Consider the following 25,557-nt stretch of genomic DNA (forward strand, 5'->3'; position numbering starts at 1 on the left):
AGCTCAAACCAGCATTAAGTATAAAGAAAATTTTTGCTTCTTAGATTCTTCACCTTTTGAACTTCTTCTGTTCCTGAGTGATGATGTTAATGGGGTCACCTTGCCCCAGAATCATTGAGTAATATATTTGTTTTTGTTCTCTTGGAAAAAACTTTACCAAGAAAATCATCTGAACTCTGATACAAGATTTCGCAGTGAGGCTGTAGTTGACCGAACCAGCCAACAAGGCCTACTTCTCAACCAGTTCACAAGAAAAGCTGCTTATGAGAGTATAATAAGTACAAGAATACAATTGAGTTGGACCCAAATGATAAAAATAGACTTGAATATTATTATAAATAAGAGAGGGAAAAATACTATTAGAAGATAAAAAAGTCAAAGGCATTTTTCAATATACTCCGATTTCTTAATAGTATTTTTTTCCTTCTATTTATAATAGTATCTTAGTCTATTTCTATCATTTGGAACAAACCCAATTATACTCGTTATGATTCTTAGCACGTTAGGTGATGGAATGTGGTGAGAGGGTGAGGTAGTTTGAGTAGGGTGGTCTGTGTGGGTGGGTCTGGGTTTTGGGTCAGTCCTGGTTATGACCCGATCCATACAATATCCAAAAAGAAAAAAAAGGTGACTAAGCATAATTTTCAAAAGGATCAAGATCTTCTAAAATAGAAGTTAGTAAAGTAATAAAGTGAGAAGCTAATCACTCTTAAATTAAGATAGTGGGACACACATTCTATAAAAGTTACAAAATTAATGGTAATTCACTCTTCACTTTATCACTTTACCAACTTTCTTACTTTAGAGAATTTAGCGAAAAAAGGGTACAACCCAGTAAATGCTGACGATATAACGAAAGGACTGCATTTTCGCTACTAGAATCACTCTGCCATGAGTAACAGCATAAACTGAAATCCAATCCGTCCTATTTGATTAGCTTCCTTTTCCCTGCTGGATTTGCTGAAGAAGAACAGCAGCCAGCTGTAATGTTGCTTGTAGACGTTTCTGCGGATCTGCTTCGGCTTCTTCCTGCAAGCTACTATCTATCACCTGTTGATTCCCATTGGCCCCTCTTTGAGGTTCTCTTTGAATCGTATGTGACGATGGAGGCACATTTGACGCCTGTTGCTGCTTTTGCAACTGTAGAGCTTGACCAAATTGAGATGTGGAGACTTCAGGATTCACCAAGTTTTCTACTGCGTAATTTTGGGATGGCCTGGATGAGCTGTCGGGCATGTTAGCTCTGTTGGTCTGCCTAGGATCGTTCGATGCAGATGCATTTGCAGAGTTTCCTGATTGCCTCTGCTGTTCAAGAAGAGATGCAGCTAGTTGTGCAAGCTGTTCCGGTTGCAGGGATCCCACAGGCACAGACAAAGGATTCACAGGTCTCAAATCCAGCTGAGATGACTTACAGTTAGGAATACCAGATATTCCACTGCTGTGTTGATTTGAGTTTGCATCTGCCTCTGCCCTTGGAATCATGGCACGGCCATCCTCAGAAGTAGGTTTGATAAACCCACTTGGTAGTTGCGGTGGTATTCGGGTTGAGATTGAATTCTGCATATTGTGAGAAAACCAGTTTGGGTTCTGCTGCTGGACAGGTGGATAGTCGAGGCTTCTTTCACCGTGTGGCTCAGACAAGCCAACCGCAGGAACTGATGGAGCAATTTTATTTCCAAGGAAAGAAGTATTGCTCATTCCAGAACTACCGAATTCTGAAACAGATGGGGAATGAATACGTACTGAAGGGAATGATGGCTTTGGATACAATGAATTCCCGTTATAATGCAACAGTTTTTCATTGTTTGTTTCTCTTTGCACATGTAAAGGACCATCATTTAAACCAGGAATCTCCAGTCTAAGAATAACCCCTGATATGCTCAATTTCCCAGGTACCTTCAACACTTTCTCTGAGAAATCTGATGGAGGTACAAGAAATAAGGTGGTCTTATCATCCAACTTAGCAACTGCAGCACGCTGCTTTTCCTCCAGATAATGCATAAATTCATTGTAGAATTCAATATCAGCATCACTTCCAGGCACGAAGAAAACAACCCAAACACCAACTGCTTGGTAGTAATGCTTTGAGAGCATGTCTAAACCAGTTCTGGCAGTGCAATCCAAGAATTCCGGTCTGAAATAAATGTATTGATATTAATATCTAACTTAAAATAATTGTGAGGAGAAAAAGAAAATAAAATGTTCAGTGTTGTGCTCTGGTTGTATGGTTGTATTCATCCAGCTGTTTATTGCCTTTTTTCTTCAGTCTTAAATTCATAAATTTAATAATTTTTGTATACTAAACCCATCATTATCGACAGTAATAATACTAATCTTAATAGGAATTAGCTTTTAGCTGAAAGCTGAAAGCTATTCATAAAGGATACAACCACAGCGAGCAACAACTAAAGTCTAACCCGTTGGATTTTAAAACCTGAACCAGTCACCACCAAACGACATATGCCGTGTGGCATGAATGGCTTAGAAAACAGAGTAAATTGAAAAACAAGGGAAACCCAGAGTATAAGAATCCAACAGAACTCCGGCATAAAACAAGCCTTCAATGGTAAAAATAAACTGATGAATACAGCGCATGATCATGATCAATTGATTAAAAGTCAAATTCAATTTTCCCTATGAAATATGCATAATAAAATATTAAATACAATAGTTATCAGCAAGTTGTCAGGTAATCAAATGCTCAAGGAGAGGGGAAGTTGCACAATCCTAAAGTAGACGGATGCCATAAGCATAGGGAGGGCAAATGGATTAACAAGAATCTATCTTATGTAATAGAGGCATTTTCTTTTTTCTCAACCATAACATATCTATGTTTTATTTTCGTCAAAAGTGATTGTCTCATAAAATTCTAAGTACAATTTGACCAGTTAATCAATAGAAAGACATTCTGAACTACAAAAATATATTTTACACAGAATAGTTTGTACTTACAACATCATATCCAGGGCTTTCCCCACTGGGAAGCAGCGTGCGCGACAAACAGGGGTTCCACCTTTAGCAATGGTTCCTTCCCAGTTCCACTCAGTTAAAGACGAATTATCAGGTTCAGATGAAAATCTTTTCTTGTATACAAAATCCGATTGCAGAGCACCATGACCCATTTGAAAATTATCATAAGTTTTCCAGCCTTCATGTCTATCTAAAGAAGCCATAGGTGAATTTGGTGGGTAATCAAGGGTCTGTCTGTAAGCAACATTTCCATCGTCGTTATTAAAAGATTCGTGTTGGCAGAAACCAGATAACCGTGGGAAAACACCTTTCTGTCTTTCTAACTCTGAGAAAGGATACTCCGGAAGCTCTCTGTCCGGAGGAGGAGAACTGGTCTTCCGCTTTTTCGCCTCGCGTAGATAGTAAACATCTTCTGGCAACGTCCGGAAATCTTCAAAGAATGCACCCTTTTCAGGAAACCTCTGTGGCAAATCCCCCAGGTATCCATGTCTTTCTCTAGAAGGAACACTCATATATTCATGAATTTCATGTGATGATCCAAATCCCGGTGGAGTTCCTTTCTCGCCAACTTTTCTTTTCTCATATGTGTTTCTTCCACTAACCCATGATGAGCCCCTATTAAAATCATAAGCATCAGAATCTCCGGGATCCCAATTTGCGAGGAAGTTTGGTGAACTAATGTTATGGTCTTCCCTGAAGCTCCTCTCCAGTCTGAGGTCCTCAGCTGATCCTTCACGGCCACTGGACCTGTAAAGTGGAGAATGTGGAGCATTATATGAGCTCCTCCCACTACTTGATGGACCTGCTTCATTCTTGGCAAAACAAATATGTACACGGGGATTTCCAAATAATTTTCCGTTCAGAGTATCTTTTGCTCTGCGTGCTGACGCAATACTCCGAAAGCGAACAAAGGCATAAGTACGACCTGGAAATGCAGTAATCTTCACTATCTCACCAAATGGAGAAAATGACTTTCTTAAAATGGATTCATCCACCTTCAGAGAAGAAGGGAATCCAATCCACAATATCTCACTGGGTTCTGGACTTTTATCACTCAGTTTGGATTTCTCCGAATAAACCGGTTGAGGGGGGCTACCATGGCGTCCTCTAAAGTCCCTTTGGGAGGGAGGTGATCCCCTAAATGAGGAGCTTCGTTCATCCCGTGAGTAATGTTCATTTCTTGCTGTTGTCACTGGCTTGTCCTGTATTAAGCATATAAACTATCATTCCTAGCATTTTGGTTTTGATCCTTAAAAAGGGAAATTAAGAATTCCATAACCAAGCTCACATCAGAAGATGAAAATTATAAAGGTCATATATCAATATTCAATATAACATCATGAAGTCAAGAATTATTAATAACGAATGGGAAACTCTTTAACATCCCTTCCCCTTTCTCTTCTTTCCAGGAAAAAGAATAAGTCTCCAATTAAGGCAAATTAAATCTGTATAGAATGTTGAATTAAATGATAAACTTGGGACTTTAAACTTTTGTACGAATTTAAATTCAATGATAGAGAATCAAAGTACAAAATGCTATAAAGAATTGCTATAACTTGAGTGTACTCAAATCATCCGTATCCCATGCATGACAGTTTCATACTGCCGTATTCGGATCGATGAGGTGTGCTTTCCAACAAATCATTCTATCCAATTTTGACTCGGTCCCTTAGTCAAGGACTTTATTTGGACAAGAACTGAAAAATTCATGCTTTCTAAGTATTTGATTGCTTGCTCTGCAGGTTTTGAAGCAAATAGGCTAACATGGAATGACAATATGCAGACAATACAGTTCTTTGATTGATTTGGCCTCTGTAGCATTTCCACAAGTTTAAGATATCTCTTCTTTCCATATAATTGCAACGAGTTAGGATTATTCAGATTATCACATCCATATCAGGACCCTGATGCTGAGAAGCTAAATATTCTCAGGGACTGAAGTAGCAAGATATCAGCAGATAATATCACATTTTAATGAATATGGTGCATATTTATCAAATGAAACCATATAGTTGACAACTGATCACTGACAAAATAAAAGGTTCATTCAATTTGGACGGATTAGATCACCATAATCGCTAAATATGAGGTTGCTAAATACTGAACTTGTATTATGAATACTGATGTTCTTGTAAGATTTGAATCAATCGAGCAGATTAATTGGAAACTGAAGCTGTTTCTCCCAGCAGATTACAGGCTTGGATGCACGTTGCAAAAAGAATCCTTTGCAGAATTTCTCAATGTTTATTAGTTCTTAATTGTGACGTCGATTTTTCAGCTCAGGCAGAACATGCACACTCGTTGTTTATTTGTGCTGAACACAAACAACATCCATTTGGAGGGGATTAAAGTCTTCTTTTTCGTTTTTCTGTTTTCTCTTTTTTTTTTAGATGGTTAATAAATTAAACAGCATTTTTAATATTTTGAGCTAAGCCGTAAGAAGAAATGGATAGGGAACACAGCAATTTCTTGTGTTTGATAGAAGAAGAGCATTGTTAATCAAAGTTTTAAGTTTGACCGGACATCTATGGAAAACTTGTTTGATTTGGTGCAAAACATTGTTATTCTTAGAGATGGGTATCCATGGATATTTACTTATTTAGTGCAACCTTTTGTTCAGCTTTGCTGTGCTTTACAAGTGTTATACAGTGATTTCTTTACATCAATACCATCTTATGCAGTGATCTCTTATTAGTATTACTTAGTTATTCGCAGCAAGGGTGATATTTCTGCTGTACTATTTGTGAACTAAGCTGTCTCACACATCATTTAATCTCACTCATTTATCTAGTGTGGAATATCTATACACCAAAAGTCATTGGTTCAAATAGGTGTAGCATCTCTCCCTTTCTCTTCCTGTGTTTGTGGAAAATAGTTGTCCACCCACACCATCTTCCATCTATTAAGCCACAAGCCATCAGCACCCAGAATGGGGGAAAATCCTCACACAAATGATGAAACCCCTTCTAGAAACACTTTATCAGATCCTCGCCAACACCAATCACTCCTTGTCTCTAACACCAAACATAATAACCTCCTTGTTATAGTACAACTGTACAAGAAACATGCAATTATTATCATTCCCAAGGTGTCCACATTATCAGCTTAACTCTTTGATGCCTAAGTTGTCATTGCTGATACGGGGACAGTGGTGAAAATGAATGGGGGCTTTGTCAGATAAAATATTTGTTAGTTTCCATCATCATGGAATCACCAGCCACCAATCTCAACATGTATGACCTGTGATTGTGTTCTCTTGCTTCAAGTATTAAGGCGTTGACTGAAGCAAGTGATTTCAGCCATGAGCAGTAGTGTGAGGCTAGTAGTGGGGGGATGCCGTAAGACGTAAAATAGCTAAGGCCAGCTATATTAAGACTAGGCAGATGACATGTTTGGATTGATGGTCTATCAGCAATCTTTAGCAAAAATAATTTTATGGTGATTCAGGTTTCTCACTCCCCACTTAACAGGGATTACAACAGAAGGCACTAACAGCAAGTAGCTGTGGTTTAATTTACAGTTTAATCCCCAATATCAATAGTTTTAATTCAGCTCTATGACTGGGCATGGAAAGCATAATCAGTTACTGGATTTAGCAATGAACATCATATTCCAACTGCACCATAATATAACTCAAATGAATTTCCCCATAATATTTGCAAAAGCTATTGGATGCCAGACGAATAACTATAACTAATCATACACTAAAATCTATAACCAAATGATTAATCAGAACATGTATTTTATCAAGAGAACTGGGATTTTTCATGTCTTTCCCTATATTGAAGTACAGTGTTGGAAGCATTCAGATTTGCACTTTCCTTTATCACATATCATCACTTCTTCAATATATTGTTTGTATCTGAAGTCTGGCCAGCATTAAATCAGGTCTTAATTGGCAACAACCATTATCAAAGTAAATGGAAAATGAAAGGCCCAGATGATAAGTTAAATATGGAATATGTATATGGCAATTATAATAGAAGGGTAAAACCTTGCAAACAAATTAAAAGATCTGTAGGAGTGTAAAGTCAGGATGGCTTTGCAAAGGAAACCCAAAGATAGCAGCTACAATTTCACAATTGTAGTTCATGCATGTCAACTTTTGCCCACACAAGTGCACTTCTTGTGTGAAGAGGAAGTTTGCTAACAGTCAAACACATGAACAGATATCATCACTTGTTGCTTCATTTTTGGATAAGTGAACTGGTTTAAGTTTTTTAACTCAGATTTCCCCTGCAGATTTTGCTGCACTATATCCTTTAAACTGAAAATGGAGACATTATTATCGAAATGGATGTCTTGCAACTTCATTTGAGATATATGTGACTTCTTCTAAATGACTCTCTTTCAATGTCTTCCATGGCACTAAACCACTACTAGGCACTAGCATATAATCCATTCCAACCCCCCATTGGAAAAGATTAGGATTGTTAGCATAGGATTATAATGAAATGAGAATTCAATTGCTCTTAAAAACTGACTGATTCTTTAATATTTTATTAAAGTACAGTATACATAAATGGAGCTAGATAATAGTAAAATACTTAAGATAAATAACCAATGAAATGAAAAGCTACAACCAGTTTCAATTTTCAAATAAGATGTTATGTTGCTCTTCATTTCCCTTATTCCATTGATGGAAACACCAAATCTTATTCAAAATTGAATAATGTGCTAACTAGGTTACTCTACTCATACTCCACATATGATGAACCTTCTTGTAGTTTTAGTTTCTTAAATTTCCCTACAATCATAATCTCCTTTTAAGCCATCCTTTGTGAAGTTGCATTCCTCTTTTCCAAGTAATTTTGTTTCATGTTATTTACAACAATTATAAAGCATAGCAGGTTGACATTTTGTGGCATATGAAACTCAAAGTGAGGTAAAAACGTCAATTTGAATTTAGCAACTAGACATAAGAAATATCATCAATAAAATCCTTATTTCGTATAGACTTGTTAATTTCATAGTAACTAGTACTTTCAACCATATGGGCAACTCAAATTTTTCATTTGTGCAATATTTACTTAGAAAGCTAGAATTAAATTTCATATTAACTCTCAAGTACTTATGCTATTTAATTGATTTGATGTTGGTTTGAGTAACAGCAACTTGTTCCCCTTAACCAGTTAACCTATAGTCTTGGGTTCGAGTCTTAGATATGGAAAAACAGGTGCTGGAGGAGCCACACCCCTTATAGATCTCAAATATTTGAATAGGATTGACTCCAATAGTTGAAACCCTATGGTTTTACCCAAAACAAAATGATCCGATGTATTAGGTACAATATACTCCACCCATTTTTTCAGACTTCCACCTTGGGAAATGAATTTGTTAAGAGTGCAAAATCACAATGAATTTGGAACTAGAGATATTTAGACTACAGTAAACAAGAGGGCAGCTTAAACATTTCTTAACCCATTCCCCGAGACACAGCTTAGTAATATGGAAAATCAATGCAGGACTTGTGGAAAGGGTAGTAGCTGATTGCTGGATGCATTGGTCCATCTAGATGTAGTATTCCTTATTATCAGAGAAGTTGGAGTGACTTGTTGACTAAACATGGAAAGAAGTAACTTCCCCACCATGTTTTTGTCTCGGCTGTAAATGTGCATATTTTGGAGCACTTTGATGTAATGGATTGAACGTTGAACCTTATCTTACAAGGACAGCGGTGACTAGAGTGTTTTACTCCCATATCTAAAGCCACTAGTATGGCCGCCATTAAATGAACTGAACTGAATTTCCGGCACATATACATATACACAAAAATAACAATCATCTGGAAAAGTAACAAGCAGTAAAAGGTGGGCAAGACTGACCGCCTTCGCAAACTCGATCCTAAGCGTGTTGCCAGCAAGAGGAAAACTTTGCAGTGCTCTGATGGCATCAATAGCATCCTGGTCCCTCTTGAAGTTAACGAAGGCGTAGCAGCGGCCGGGCTGGAAGGCGATGGTCTCCAGCGGCCCGAACTGTGAGAAATGATGAGCAAGGTCGTCCTCCACAATGTTGTGGGACAGGTTCCCAACCCAGAGGTGCCTGGATGGGGGATTCTTGCCACTACTGCTGTTGCCTCGCCCAATAGCACCACTGTCCCTATCTTCATTTCTTGGAGGGTAATCCCTCCTAATCCGGTCCCTGCCGCTCCGACTCGACTGTACAAAACAGACATAAACAGAAACAGAAACAGTATAGTAATTTCAGTAACTTCCTAAAACTGACCGACTATACTACGTGTATACCAAAAATTAGCCACTAAAGTCAACTATCAGCATAAAATACACATTGAAAATAAATTAAATCACATATATTTATCCACAAATATATTATTAGCTGATTTTAGTGATTAATTTTGGTGATTGAATAGTGCTTTTGAAAATCGAAACAATTGTATGACAACGTGAGACAGGCAAAACGGTTTAAAAGAAAAGGGTTCAGCGAGTGTTAGATGAAACTGACCATGGAGGAGTGAAGAGGCAGAGAATTGCTCCAATTTGGAAGAGAAGTAAGGAGTAAGCAGCAAGCAGCGATTTTGTGACGATTCCGTCAGTGTTTGAGAAGATAGAGTTTTAGGGTTTGTGATGATTGACGTGAAGCATTCGTCCAAGACGGGGGATAACTAGTTACTAGTCAGCTACCGACTACCGCGTGAGTGCACGGCCCGGGTCAAGGTAATAAATTCGTAGTTTTTATTTTAATTCAAAAGACTACTATAAAAACATAATTCGTAAATTATAAAAAAATTAATAAAATAAAATAAATTTTATAATTAATTCTTAAATTAATACAAAGTAATTTATTAGTTCATAATATATCATATGTAAATGTTATAAGCCTAGAAAAAATTTGGGTAAAAAAAATGGACTAGACTCGTTTAACTAAAGTTAATAAACAAATAATGAATAAGAGAGATTCAATTAAAAAAAAAATAAGGAGAGTTTAACATTTCAAAAAGTTTGACAAAAAATTCTCAAAAAAAAATAAATAAAATAAATTATTTTTATTTAAGGGTGAATTAATTTTTTTATTCATAAAATTTTTTGTCAAAATTAAAATTATCCTCGATTTTTTTTTTATTAATATCATATGCAACATTACAAAATTGTCAAAATGTTATAAAATCATCTTTTTAACCTAAAAAGATAAATTTATCCTTATAAAAAATAAATTTTAAAATTAAAAAATAATAATTTCTATCTTTTTTTTGAAAAAAAAAATTCTCAATTTCCACGATCATTGTCCTTCTCCTCCACTTCATCTTCATCATCATTCACCACCATTCAACCTCATCCACTCACCAGTGAACCACTGAACTTCACCCACCCACCACCATATGCACTCAGTCACATACACCTCTACCTTTAGTCCACTGTCACTCTCTCACCATCAGACGCAAACCATAGACTCTTCACAATCCACCAACATTACCAACAGCAACAATAGAAACAAAAAAGATATAAAGAAATAAGAGTAATTATCCAAATCAATCCCTGAAGATTTTAAAAGCGAACACTTTAGTCCCCAAAGAAAATTAATATACAAAAATACCCCAAAAGTTTTTCTCCGGCGGACAACAGTCCCTGGCTTGATTTCTCCGTTTGTGGCCGACGGAAAATGATGAAGTGGCACGTCTGAAGGCCACGTGGACTGCTACGTGTCAGGTGACGCGGCTGGACAAATTAGTCTCTATCCTCATCAACAGAACGGCGTCATTTTTCGTGTTTGAGAGGAATATAAAAGTCTCTCTTCACTTCATACGAAGGTAAAAGACCCTAACCCCCACCTTTGTTCAGTTTTTTATAGAGAAAATCATACCTTGTTGGAGCGTTCATCTTCTACATCATCTCCCACCTCATCTCCCACATCACCATCGTGACGATGTTGATAAAATTCTGTATTCTATTACCATTTGTAACGCCTCATGCTCAAACCCAGAAGTACGGAATCGCATATAAGAGTGACAAGGACCACTCAAGACTTGCGTTGAAGAAGGAAAGAATATTTTATATTCTTATTCTCTGTCTGAAAAACTAATTTAGATTTACTGATTCATTTTTTGGGTTGGGGTACAGAGCACAAAACGTGCTATGGCATTGTTTGCTAGTTCTGATTTTGTTTTTGCATGTATGTTCCCTCACAATTGCTCAGTAGTATACAATGTTGTTAGTTTTACGGTGTTGAAGGTAGAATTTTTGTTTTTGTTTTTGTTTTTCCTTTATGATATTTGTCAGAATTTAGGGTTATATGATTATGTTTGTTAATCATTAAACGCGTTTTTCTTGCATATAAATGGAGGAATTTGTGGTTCCTGTTTTTTTTACCATGGTGGGCATTTTGTTAGGGATAAAAAATGAGTTTTTCTTTATCTGGATGAAAAAGTTGAGAAATTTCCTAAGATGGATGTTGATCTTATATGTTTCTTTGACCTACAAACCCCGTTTAAAGAGTTAGGCTATTTGGACTACACTACTATGTATTGGTATGATCTCACGACTGTTGACTTGGAGAGTGGACTACACCCAATAAAAGGAGATTTGGAGATTAATCAGTTGCGTGAGAACATACAAAAGAACAAGGAGATTGATGACTTTCATTTGTATTTTGATCACCCGATAATGGTTACTCCACTTGAGGATATCGACTTGGACTTTAAGGGTGATGCAGATGCGGAAGAGGAATCTAGTGATGATGATGGATATGGAAGTACGGAGGACGAACCATATAAACCACCCCCTCCAGGATTTGAAGATGAAAGCAGTGACTCCGACTATGTGATTGTCAAGAAAAAGAGTAGTAAAGTTGGGAAAAAACCAGAGAGTGGTATGGAGAAGAAGAAGTCAAAGGTTGACAAGAAACAAACAAGTGGGCCTAGCTCAATTAGGCCAAGTGTTAGGGGCCCAAAATCTGCAAGGACAAAAATTGAAGGGCCAAGTGGTTCTGGATCAAAATCTGGTGGCCCGAAGGATAGTAGACCAGCTGGTGTTGGGTCCAATTTTATGTCCTCAGACAATGTTAGACACATGAATGCTAGTCCAACTTTATCACAGGCTCCAGTGCCAAATTCTGGTGGTACTGGCAACAATGGTGCTGAAAATAATGAAGAAAGTATACAAAATGAGGAGGAAAAAGAACCTACTTTTGAGTATGAGTCAGAGACAATGCTAACTCCAGAGAGCTCTAAAGATGAGAGAGAGAGGTATGAGTTTCCACAATTTAATGAAAATACTGGATTTAGAGATGTGTACTTTGAATTGGGGATCGAATTCGCAACAATTGAAAGCTTTAAGGCTGCTCTGAAGGATCATGTTATCTATGAGGGGAGAAAGATTAGGTACATCAAGAATGATTAAATGAGAGTGAGATGTGATTGTGAGCATGGGTTGGAGAGGATAAAAAATCAAGAAAACCAAAAAGGGCTAAGGAGGCATCTACTAGTAAAGGTGGAGATGTGCAAAGTAATGATGAGGTAGCTGTGCAAAGTAATGAAGCAAACAATGTGAAAAGTGTGAATGTGAATCCTGTTAATACAAAGGATGCAGGTGTCAATGCTGGAACCATAGGAGAAGAAGCTGTGAATGCTGGGTCTGGGAATGGTGGGATTGTGGTTGGTGGGGCTGTGGTTGCAGGTGCTGTGAGTGGTAGAACTAACCCTTGTCCGTGGGACCGTGGCTAATTTACTGTGCCTGGAATAATCAAGTGAAGGGTTACCAATTCAAGACATATGTGCACACTCACACTTGCGGGAGGGAATTTGGAAGCAATATGGCAGATCAAAAGTGGGTGGCCAACAAGCTAGAAAAGAGGTTGCTCACTCAACCTCACATAACCCTAAGTGAGGCTTATGACCACATCAAGATAGATTACAATGTCGTGATCAATGAAAAAATGGTCTATGGAGCACTTAAAGAAGCAAGAGAACGTGTCATTGGGAACCAGAGACAACAATACAGCAAATTGAGACATTATCTCTTGGAGTTGTTAAGGAGTAACCCCGGGAGCACTGCATTGATGGACGTTACTCCCATCCCCCAGTCACCTCCATTATTTGACAAGTTATATATTTGTTTAGATGCATCTAAAAGGGAATTTAAATCGGGTTGTAGGAAATTGATTAGATTAGATGGTTGCTTTTTGAAGGGCTATTTCGGGGGGCAACTCCTTTCAGCAGTGGACCAGGACGCAAACAATCACTTTTACATTATTGCGTATGCTATAGTTAGTAGTGAGACAAAGGAGAGCTGGAAGTGGTTTCTCACTTTGCTTCAAGAAGATCTTGGAGACCACTATATCCATGGTTGGAATTTCATTTCCAATCAACAAAAGGTACCATTCAATCTACCCTCATACTTACTATGGATATGAAATATGCAATAGTTCTAATATTTAAATGTTAGCATAAAAAAGTTAGTCAACTAGATAGAAGATACATTTGTATTTAAGTTTTTGCTGTCGGAGGATTGCTAATATAAATTTAAATTTCAATAATTATATAATATTTTTTTAAGTCATTTTTTTATCAAGTCCAAGATAAGGTGGCTTTTCTCGTCATTACAGTGTGTTATAGAAGTTGCTTTCTTGTAGTATATTAATCACATTTAGTAAATGAATTTATTTTTGGTTGTGATATAAGTTCATTGTTTGCTAATAAAGAAAGTGATGATCACCAAATACTCTATTTTCAGCCTCATTGGTGGCTCAAATCCCACACATACAAATTGATCACTAAATACTCTATTTAGAGGACATGTTATGCACTCTGATGAACATTTATTTTCATGATTTTTATTAAACAAAGAGAATGCACTGCTTTAAATCTTATTTTCTTTACAGAACTCTGGAAAATGTTTTCTTAATTTTCAGCGGGATATTCTTTACAAAACTCTGGAAAAATGTTTTCTTAATTTTCAGCGGGATAACTGCAAACTTTTTCAAAACTCATATAATTATAAGCAAAAATAGAATGAGGTGAATGGACCTACTAGTCATCTTTAGTATACTAAGAATTTTTCATTCATGAAACTTGTATTAACAAGCATAGAAGTACCATCAATTTATATCTATAATTAGCGGTTTAGATTCCTAAATATCTAAAGCAACTTATAACAAATGTACACGGTTTACAAGATTGTTTACTGTCAACTATTCAATTTTACTTTTCTTTAAGGTTCCATATCAAACTTTTGATTAAGTCATAGTTCGTAACTCATCTTTTAATTTCTTGTATACACAGTTGACTTGTTAAAATAATGTTTGATTTATATTACCTTAACATGCTTTGGAAAGTGTTATGATTAGCTATTTTTTTTTATGAAAGAAAAAATAAAAGAAATAAAGAAAAGAGAGTAATTAAAATAGCAAAAAACCTTTATTTGTCTCAATAGTATAATCTTGATGAGAACCAATCACTATTATATAACCATCCTTTGTACTTTATAGTTTGTTATATAACTTTATTTCTTGTTGTAATTAGGATCTTCAACCTGCATTGAAGGAAGTGATACCACATGCATATCACATAAATTGTGTTAGACACATATGAAAAAACTTTACCAACCGGTTCAAAGACAAGCAGGTGAAGAACATTGTCAGGGAGTGTGCCAAGTGTACTACTTTCACAGAATTTGAGGAAAGTATACAGAAGTTTCAGAGGGTGAATGAAGATGCATGGAACAACTTATCTAGATTTGAGCCTGCATGTTGGACCAAATCACAATTCAGTCACGGGCCAAAGTTTGATAACTTGACGAATAACATGTGTGAGATGTGGAATGCAAAAATAGTCAATTATAGAGGCAAACCTATCTTTACAATGTGTGAAGAGTTGAGGTGTTATATTATGCGAAGAATGACAGTATAAACAAGTTTTGGAGACATATATTGGCACTGAATTGGCCCCTGTACAGCAAAAGAGACTTGACGACATTATAAAAGGGGTTAGGTATTGGCATCCAGTATGGGTTGGGGATGATGAGAGGATGGTTTTTGAGGTCCAACAATTCACTTAGGCAATAACAAGTGCACTTGTAATACTTGGCAGTTGACAGGTGCATTGTTTCAATTTTTATTTACTTCAACACATGTATATTGAACTTAATTGGAGTTGTTACTAACTATGTATTATCTTCAGGTCTTCCTTGTGTTCATGCACTAGCTGCCATTGCAAGAAGGGGTAATAGAGTTGAGCCATATGTACATTCACTATTGAAAATTGGGGCAGCTAGAGCAACATACCAGTATTGCATCCAGCCAGTCAACTCTGAAGAGTATTAGGAGAAGACAAACATACTAAACTCAGTCCCACCTAAGCTGAAGAGGCCTGTTGGAAGGCCAGTGAATAAAAGAAGAAAGGACCCTTCTGAAAAGGAGACAGATGGAAACAAGGTTTCAAAGATATTTCGAGTTACATGTGCCAAATGTGGCGAGGCTGGCCATAATCCAAAAACTTGTAAAGGCCCTCCAGCTCCAAAGAGAGGCCTGCTACTACATCTAGGACGAATGGAGGACGTGGTGCTGGAGCTAGTTCTGTATCCTCCAATCTTGGGGCAAATGAGATATATGTTTCACTATCAGCACCACAACCTCAGGTATAACGTGAACCAAACTGATCAAAGGGACCGAATAGGATTATTTAAATTTCTCTAGGGACTTATATGACTAATTTTTTTTTCTTGAGGACTGATCCGTCTTTATTTTAATTCATTTGGTTGTTTGAATTAGACATGATAAGAAACTGCTAGAATGCGTCATGATGCTTGTAGTTATATAGAATTCTAATTATAATACTTGAATTTGAAGAACAATTTTTCTTGAAGCTAATTTTATCGTGTTACTATCCTGTTCATGTTGAAATAATTTTTTTACCATTATTTTGTTCGAAAATTGAATCACTAATAAGGTGCACATAGTCATTCATGAATAATATTATACATAATATCAACTCAATTCCAAATGTAGTGATTTGTTGCAATAGCTACATTTTTTTGTTTCTATAATTTACATTGTTGTGTCTCTATTTTAGTATAACTATATTTTTTTGGTTTTTACAATTTATAGGATTCTGCATTGGGATCCAATGTTCCGCCACATGCAAGACCTAAGCAGCCTATTATCAGACTACATCATCCCCCACCACCGCTAGTGCAGTCAAGCACTCCACCATCTATCCCACCTCCCAAAAGCAATGATGGGGTCTCGGCAGAAACAATGGCAGCTGCTAGTAAGGGTACATTATCAAGAATGTTCCAGTTCATCCCAAATCCAAGATTCAAGGCTCCCGGAAAGAAGTGATGAGAAACGGCTCCATGCTTGTTCTCTTTCTGGATGAACTTTAACATTTAGGAGAAAATTATAGTCTTTTGTGCTGAGAAACAACTCTATGCTTGTTCTCTTTTTGGATGAACGAAATTTAGGATAAAACTCTAGTCTTTTGTGCTAAGAAATAGCTCCGTGGTTGTTCTTTTTTTGGATGAACTTTGAATTCAGGATAAAACTCTAATATTCTGTGTTGTGGTCATGCTAATGCCTTCCATGAAATTGGCATGTGTCTTTTCTATTATTATGTTATTATTTTTCATGGATTTGTGCATATGCATGTATGTGACTAAGTATGTTTTCAATTATTGTACTCCAGGGTGTCTTTCCTTAATTCATGTGTTCGTTCATTGATTAGTTAACTGTGATAGCTAATTAGAAAATACCCTTTTCATTTATATTTGTTTCCGAACATAATAATGCAGCTACTCCTATGAAATTCAACACAAATTCACTCAAAATTTATCCAAAAAAATGCATAATATACACAATACTTTGATTTCATTCATAAATTCAGAATAAACATACAAATCTAAGCTTTTGCAGAGCAATTAAACACAACTACATAAACTAACACAATAAACCCAACCAATAAGTATACATTAAAGCAAATATTTTTCCTGTCTTTCTTCACAATTGCATTTTGATTATTCTCTAACGCACCCACCCTGCCTTGCAGCTCCAACAAGTCTCTCGGAAACCACCCACTAAGTCATCAGCAACAGCAACTTCTTTCAACCCAACATTCTTTTCATTGAGGTCAAAAACTATGTCAACCCATACTAAGAATTTGCAGTAGGATAGTTTTTCCTGCGTCCAAACCCTTAATGTCTTAACAAGATTCTAAATCTAAATGATTTGAGTCCAACAAAAGAATCGGTAATTACCTTATACCTTGGACACCTGAAGAACAACCTTCATGGATTCTCGACAGTGCTGGACTTGGAGATAATTACATAGAGACCACATAAGCATTTCGGGTGTTGTCCCTTACTTAAACTCAGATTCTCACCGCCCTCATGGACGAACCTCCCTCCGCGGCAGCTAGAAGCGGCTGAGCCTCTTACACTACTTTTCATTTGGGACACGCTCAATTTCAGAATACGAGGAGGCCGCCACGGTAGGGTTTTTGATTTGTAGAGAAGAAATATGAGGGGCACCACAGTTACAAACAACGTCGTTCTGCTGACGAGGATGATGTGAGAGATGAGGTGGGAGATGATGTAGAAGATAAACGCTCCAACAAGGTATGTTTTTCTCTATAAAAAACTGAACAAAAGTGGGTTAGGGTCTTTTACCTTCGTATGAAGTGAATAGACACTTTTTATATTCCTCTCAAATAGGAAAGACGACGCCGTTCTGCTGACGAGGATAGGGACTAATTTGTCCAGCCGCGTCACCTGACACGTAGCAGTCAACGTGGCTTTTAGACGTGCCACTTCATCATTTTCTGTCGGCCACAAACGGAGAAATCAAGCCAGGGACTGAATTGTTCGCGGAAGAAAAATTTTGGGGATGTTTTTGTATATTAATTTTCTTTAGGGACTAAAGTGTTCGCTTTTAAAATTCTCAGGGACTGATTCGGGTAATTACTTAAGAAATAATAATAATTTTCTTTCCTACCCATTAATGTATCTCTTCTGCTAACAACAGCAACAATACTAACAATAATTAATTTATTCATGTTCGCTCCTTTTAATTAATGGTTTTAAAAAATGGAAAACAACGAACAAAACACAAACAGGGGAGCTTAGGGCTGATGGAGGGTATGGTTGGGTGCAACGCATAGACTGGCTACCTTCGTGTGGTTGTTGACGTCATCTTCTGCGGCAAGGAGATGCCGACAGTTGCTTCGTCGAGGGGTCGGGAGCTTTGTTTATGCGGGTAACGACGGCACTCGAAACTCCGCTCATGGGGCCATGGTCTTCGTCGCCAACGAATAGTTCTGGAGAACGTGCGGCACTTGGTCGACCGTGCTCGGGGCTCCCTTCGTGGTGGTTGTGGTCGTCGTTGCCGGCGAGTTGACAAGTTGCGACTTGCTGCAGATGGAAGCTCGTCAACACCAGTTGGGAGGTGACGGCGCAACTGCGTGGGTGTCTTGTTAGGGATAGATGAGAGAAATGAGAGGATGTTGATGAGGAAGGGTTAGGGCTGAAGATGATGGTGGGATCTAGAATAGAGTTTAATTTTTTTATGTTATAATTTTTAATTTTATATTTTTTGTAAGGGTAAATTTGTCTTTTTATGATGAAAATGATGATTTTATAACATTTTGTGACGTTGAAAATTATATCAATAAAAAAAAGGTCGGGGACAATTTTGATTTTGACCTAAGATCTTAGGGACGAAAAAAAGTACTTAACCTTTTATTTAATCATTTCAATTCTATCACCACTCGATCTCTTCTCCACTGTCTTCTTCCGTGTTCTATCTTTAATTTTTTTTTTAAATTTTCTTTTTTCATTATAGTCAGTATTGTCCCCCTTATTTAAAAAAAAAATAAACTAAATTCTAGACACATCTTTTTACTCTTTTAAAGACACATGGTGGGATTTAGATTTTAGAGACAAAGAGACTAGGAAAAGTGAAAATGGAGGAAAGCCTAAGATTCTAGCACCTTCTTCTTAGTATATTGTGCCTTAGATTCGGAGTCGGATTATGGATTGGACAAAAAAAACTAAGCATTAGGCCAATTTCTTTCTCGAAAAGTGGGTCAGTGGCAAGACTGCCATTCCGACGACTCTACAAATCATTTCAATTCCATCACCGATCTCTTCTCCAACGTATTCTTCCGTGCTCTATCTTTACTTTTTTTTCCAAAATTTTCTTTTTCCATAGCAATCAGTATTGTCTAATCAACTCTGTTGTCCCCCTTATTTATTTTAAAAAACAATAAACTTAATTCCAGACACGTCTTTTTACTCTTTTAAAGACGCATGGTGGGCTTTAGATTTTAGAGACAAAGAAACTAAAAAAAGTGAAAATGGAGAAAAATCTAAGATTCTAGCACCTTCTTCTTAGTGTAATATATTGTGCCTCAGATTCTGAGTCAGGTTCTTTGATTGGACAACAAAACTAAGCACTAGGCCAACTTCCTTTCCGAAATGTGGGTCAGCGGCAGAAGTGCAGAACTGCCATTCCAACGATTCTATGACTTTTTTCAGCGTTTTTGCGTAGAAATATCTTCACGAACACGAATAGTAGAAGCGTGACAGAAGAAGTGAGTAAAAGCATAAAGTCGTACATTTTGACGAGTCAACTTGCGATTTTGTCTACTTTAAAGGAGTTTGTCGTTAAATTTATGGTAAATTAGTTATTGGTATGTCGAATTAGAGAATGTTTTGGAAAACAAAAAATAAAACAACTATAAAAAATAGGCATTTGCCAAGTAAATTACTCAATTACCAGTAATAAATTTAACTGGCTTTAAATCCGCATAATGTCTGAAAAGCCAATAGCTATAACATTTTTTATACAAAATCTTTCGGATAATTAAAATAATAACAGAAGAGTTTTAGATATCATAATTATTTATGAAAAAATTATGTTAGGAACCAATAATTAATAAGCTAATTTCAACCAACATAAAAAAAAAAGAACACACATTTACAATTTCTTTTAAATTATCTTTTTATTCATTTCTCAACACCACAATTTCAACTACCACCTCCGACCACTGACCCTCGTTGTAGGTCGACTGCGTGTCGTTGGTCACCTTAGATTTTATACCATAAATTTTAAATTATAAATCCTAAATCCATAATTTTATTTTTAAAGTCTAAATTCTAAATTTAAAATTTTAAATATATTTTACTTTATTTCATTTTTAAATATTCTTTTTATTTAAATTTTGGAAAATTTTTATTATAATTTTAGATGTTTCTTTTTAATGTTTAATTGTTAGCTAATTTGTTGGTTGACAAGTATTGCCTCCCAATACTTTTTGTTTTTTTGAACAATTTATATAACTCTAAAACAAAAAAAAATTTCATAATAAATTTTATACTATAATACATATAATATAATAATGTAATAAAAACTAATTCGGTTAATCTCTCTCTATATATATATATATATAATAGAAGTATTTAATTTGCTTAAGTAAAAAAAAATTTACTCTTAAAATAAAGAATTGTATCATAAAAATTCTATAGTATAAAAAATTATAATTCTCTCAATCTATAATATGTATACATATATTGAAGTATTTATTTAAATATAATTTTTTAATATAGTATAACAAAAAAGTGCCAATTCTTATCCCATTTGATTTTTGATAAATTCAAGTTTGTTGTCATCCTCATGATTCTGTCAATTGAAACTTCTTCATTTTAGGGTGAAATTATAATTATAATAGAATCATTTACTTGATAGAAATTGTGATTCCTCACGTCTTGTGTGATTGAGCTTGGATAAGATCACAAGGTTCATGTAATATGTTACTTTGTGATTTTTAAATAATGCAGGCTAATGTTGCAATAGTGCTTCCTATTAGCCATAGATAGAATGCATGGAATAGACATATATACCCCCCATACACTTTTGGGGTTGTATTTGCTATTGCCCATTATTGTTGTATTTGTTGATATGGTAAAAAAGTTGGATTCTTCTCTCTTAGGTTGATAGGAAGGATTATCAGCACCAAATTTGTCTTTATGGACATGGGGTTGGCAGTGGAATACTTCAAATTCGATGTGGTCAGTAGTGGTGTGAAGCATAGAAATTTTTTGTATACATGCTTCAGGAATTGTTTAGCTATTAATATCCAGATTGAGTGAACAGTTTAATTAAGTTATTTTTGAAAAAATAGTTTAAATAATAAATAATTATATTAAAAGTAGTTTGTAAATAAATTATTTTGTATTTAAATTTTTAGTTTTAAAAGTAATTATTTTATAAAAATGTGATAAAAAATAATAGTATTGAGAGAAAAGTCATTTTTTTTAACTTTTTTAAACTCCTGAGACCATCTCCAGTACGGAACTTATTTCAATCCCTATTTATGGCCCACCTGTCATAAAAAAGTGACTTCACATCAGATTTTGCGTCATAACCAATAAATAGGAACTCAAAGAATCTCTCTCTTCTCCATTAGAAGGAACTAACTTTTTTTTTTTTTGGTGACTAGAAGGAACTAACTTTAATCCCTATTGTGATCCCACCTAATTAATTAATTAAGTAATTAAAATTAATATAATTATTATTTTTTTATAATAATATTATTTAAATTTATAAATTCAAAATAATTCAATATTATAAAATATTAAAATAAATAACTTAAATTTGATTAGTATTTTAAATTTTATAAATAAAAATAAATAATCCAACTAAAAATTATTTTATAATATATAAAAATTAAATTTATTTTTTATGTAAAATAAATTTAATTAATTATGATTTAATATAACAATATAAATAATATTTGATATTGATTTAATATAATTATTTATATTAATTATAATTTAATATAACTAATTATTAAATAATTAATATAAATAATTAATTAAATAGATATATATAAGTATTTAATATATATATTTAATATATTTTTTATTTTTTTTATTAATTTACCACATGGCATGATTTTATTGGTTGTTGCAAGTTTCTGCTTAGAGGGACTCTCAACCTTGATCCCCGTGAAGAACCCTCTTTTCTTTTTCACTCCAATGGTAATTGAGTCCCCATATGTCAGAAGAGGAACTCTATTTCTTAGCATTGGAGTTGCTCTAAATAGCTTCTTAGAAAGCCGCAATTTGGTTTTGAAAATTGCGCTAGACATTAATACTACTACTTTTCATAAGTTAAAAGTTCAACAAAATTACTTTTAAAGCTTCTCAAACGGCCCTAAAATAAGTTATGACCTGAATTGTAATTCTAGTTAAATTCGTAATTTATCTTTTGTAAATTGTTTATGATTGTGTTTTGTTAATTAACAAATATATGTTTTACAAACATTCAAGGCAAAACATATTGTGTCTGTAATAACGATTTCATTAATGATTTAACTAAATACGGAGAAATTATGTCATTTGAACTATAATAATAAATTAAAATTCAAGTTTTGACCATGAAAACGGAACAATAATGTTATGAAATATCATTTTAACTCAAATGAAAAGCGAATTTTAACAAAAGGATTGTTTGTGTTTCAAATTTAGAACTTATACTCATTATGAATTTCAGGATGCAAGAAAGAAATTAAAGTTGACAAGATCAAGTGGAAGACTCAGCATATTAGTTGTAGGACTTTAAATTTTTGTTAAAGGTAAAAATAATTTTATTTTTTAAATTAAAAATATTTAAAAAATTATATATTTTAAAATGGTATGTAAAAAATATAATTTTTTGTAAGTGTCCAGAATTTCCTTGCAAACTCTTAAAAAAGTATCATTACGTCATATTCATTCTTTTATTTAAGCTATTTAATTTAAGTGGTACAAAAAATATTAAGTACGTGATTTAAATACTTGAAATTCGCTAATAAATTCACGTAAAATAGAAATCTAATGTCTTTGGGTGAAAATTTATAATTGCTTATTAACTAACATAAACTCCACGTTTTTGGATGTATTTCGTAATGCATTAAAAAATGTTGTTGCTGTTTTGGTTAATTTTCTTCTCTTCGATTCTTTGTTTTTCTTTTCTTGGTATTTGTTGTGCAATGTGAAACTAAACTTGTTGAATGTAACTCTAAAGTTTACTGATTTGGATGATTTGGGAATTTGACGTTATTTTTTTAGAGTCAATATAAATTTAATATTTTAGTATTTTTGTCAAAGGAAATTTGTAATGTTCCGAATATTTAGAAATCTCATTCTAATTTCAGCTTATTTGTTTTTAAATAAAGAGCTCAATATAATAAGGTGGAGTAATTAAAGAGAAAAATATACATGCAAAACAATAATAAAAAAAATCAATCCATAATCATTTCTGATATTGCCATCAATAACCATAGAAATCAAATACCACTTCACTCTTTATATTCTTAAGCGACCTGTTGATTATTTCTACTACATCTATTTCTTGATTTTTGAATATTTTGTTTTTTTTAAATCAAATATTCCAAATGATAACAAAAAGTATGGACTAAAGAATGTATTAAAATTTATCATTTAAAAATTGTGGTGAAGCGGAAGAAAAAGAGTTATTTATTTATACATGGTAGTAGGGGTGTTATCGGTTCGGTTTGGTTCGGTTTTAGATCAAAAACTAACCGAACCGATATGTTCGGTTCTTACAGACACACAACCGTTTGGTTTGCTGCTTTTACAACAACCGAACCGAACCGAACCAAACCAATAGCGATTTGGTTCGGTCAGTTTTTTTGGTTTTTAATTTCTAATGAGCAAAATATGAATTACAATAATTAGAGGTTTAAAATAGTTAATAAACTGAAATAATAAGAGTAAAACATTGAAATGGTTAGGGGTTGGAGATTTTTGTTGTTAGGTTAAAGGTTAAAATGGTTAAAACATTGAAATGGATGCATATTTTCGGTTTGGTTTCTATCGAGCCAACCGAAAACCAAACCAAATCGATCGGTTTTGTCAGAAAAAACAAAAAAAGAAAGATTTTTTCGGTTTTTAATTCGGTTGTTGTAATTTTCGGTTCGCTTTGTGGTAATTTTCGGTCCAATTCGGTAATTTACACCCCTACATTGTAGTTATGTAAATATTTTGTGGGGGAAATTAAATGGGTTGAGACTAGGCCGGGGATAATGTGGGTTAATCCAATAAGAATTAGTTCATCCTTAAGAAGATATAAGTCCACTAGAAAAATGAGTGATTAGTTCCCATGCACAACAACTTATAAAATTACATCAAGAAAAGACTAAAGAAAACTGAAAAAACAATTTTAAAATGAATAAATAAAGAAACCTGATGTAAGAGGTAAATTATTTGGAGTTTCAATTGACAAAGATCAAATAATTTTCTCTTTATTGATAGATACTAGATGGAGAAATTTAGTACAAGAATGTGATGAAAATAGAATAATTTGGTGTAATTAGAAATTGTTTAGTTTGATATAATTTTTCAATCCAACTATTTTCTTGTTGGCAACGTGGAAAGGATAATTATAGAAAAAAAACAAATTGCACTTTGCAGCTGTAATTTTCGTAAATTGCAATTTGGCCTCTGTGTTTTTTTGGCTTGGAAGATGTAGCCATTTTGTATTGAGCTGTCAAAACCAACTACTTTTATACTTTTGTCTTTGAATTGAGTTAACCCTTGCTCTTGTTTTGCTATTGGATTTATGCATTATTAGGGTAGATTGATTTAGATCAACTTTTATTATGTGTAATTTGTGACACAAAAAAAAAAGTGTCATGTTTTAGATTGTCGGTTATATTAATGTAATGGAAAAATTTTATATATATATATATATATATATATTTTTTTTATAGTTAGGAATGAAATTTAAATCTGCGACCTTTAAGTGAGTATGAAAATATTACAACATTTGAAATATAACTCGTTAGCAATTTTTGCATTATTATGCAAACACTAAGGTCTAGTTTGAGAAAATAACTTAATTAAATTACTTTTGAAAAAATAGTTTAAACAATAAATGACTATATTAAAAATAGCTTATAAATAAGTTATTTTTGTATTTGAGTTTTTAGTTTTAAAAGTACTTATTTTATATAAATGTGATAAAAAGTAGTAGTATTACGAGAGAAGTCATTTTTTTTAACTTCTCTATAAGCTCTTAAATAATTTCTTAGAAAGTTGCAATTTGGTTTTAAAAATTACACCAAACATTAATACTACTACCTTTTATAAATTAAAAGCTCAAAAAAAATTACTTTTGAAGCTTCCCAATCAGGCTCTAAATGATGCCAACTTATAAAATTGTGACTTTTGTATTGCATATGTCACTATATTATACTAAAATTACAATTTATAATAGGGAGATAATTACAATTTTTAGGCTAAATTTTTTACAGGTACTCATGGGTATTTTTGAAACATAAATAAAATTTCAAGGACAATTACATTACAATGTTTTCGATTGAGTATAATTTTAAAACTTTGAAGCACCAATTTTACTCATGTTATCACCAAACATCAGTTCCAAACTTAATAAAAAACTTCCCACACTTTCTACGTTAATATCCCAATTTTATGTGGGTTTTATTTTTTACCCGCAAATAAAACATAAAAATAGCCATAAATTATTTCAAAATTTTAAAGATAACAATAACCAAAAGTTTCCATTCAGCATAAGCTAATTTTATTTTTAAAGTAAAAAATTTTTATCTTCAATCTTATG

General features: G+C 34.1%; 1 protein-coding gene across 1 annotated transcript; it reads right to left on the reverse strand.

Moving 5' to 3' along the window:
- Nucleotides 1-692: 692 nt before the first annotated feature.
- On the reverse strand, nucleotides 693-9,655 carry LOC112740886 (flowering time control protein FPA). Its single transcript, XM_025789578.3, has 4 exons — nucleotides 9,433-9,655; nucleotides 8,796-9,128; nucleotides 2,953-4,172; nucleotides 693-2,134 (listed from the first exon to the last, which is right to left on the reverse strand). The coding sequence occupies exons 1-4, from the start codon at nucleotides 9,433-9,435 to the stop codon at nucleotides 934-936; spliced, it is 2,757 nt and encodes a 918-aa protein (XP_025645363.1). The 5' UTR covers nucleotides 9,436-9,655; the 3' UTR covers nucleotides 693-933.
- Nucleotides 9,656-25,557: the final 15,902 nt, after the last annotated feature.

This window comes from Arachis hypogaea, chromosome 14, assembly GCF_003086295.3.
Source record: "Arachis hypogaea cultivar Tifrunner chromosome 14, arahy.Tifrunner.gnm2.J5K5, whole genome shotgun sequence".
NCBI classification, from domain to species: Eukaryota; Viridiplantae; Streptophyta; class Magnoliopsida; order Fabales; family Fabaceae; genus Arachis; species Arachis hypogaea.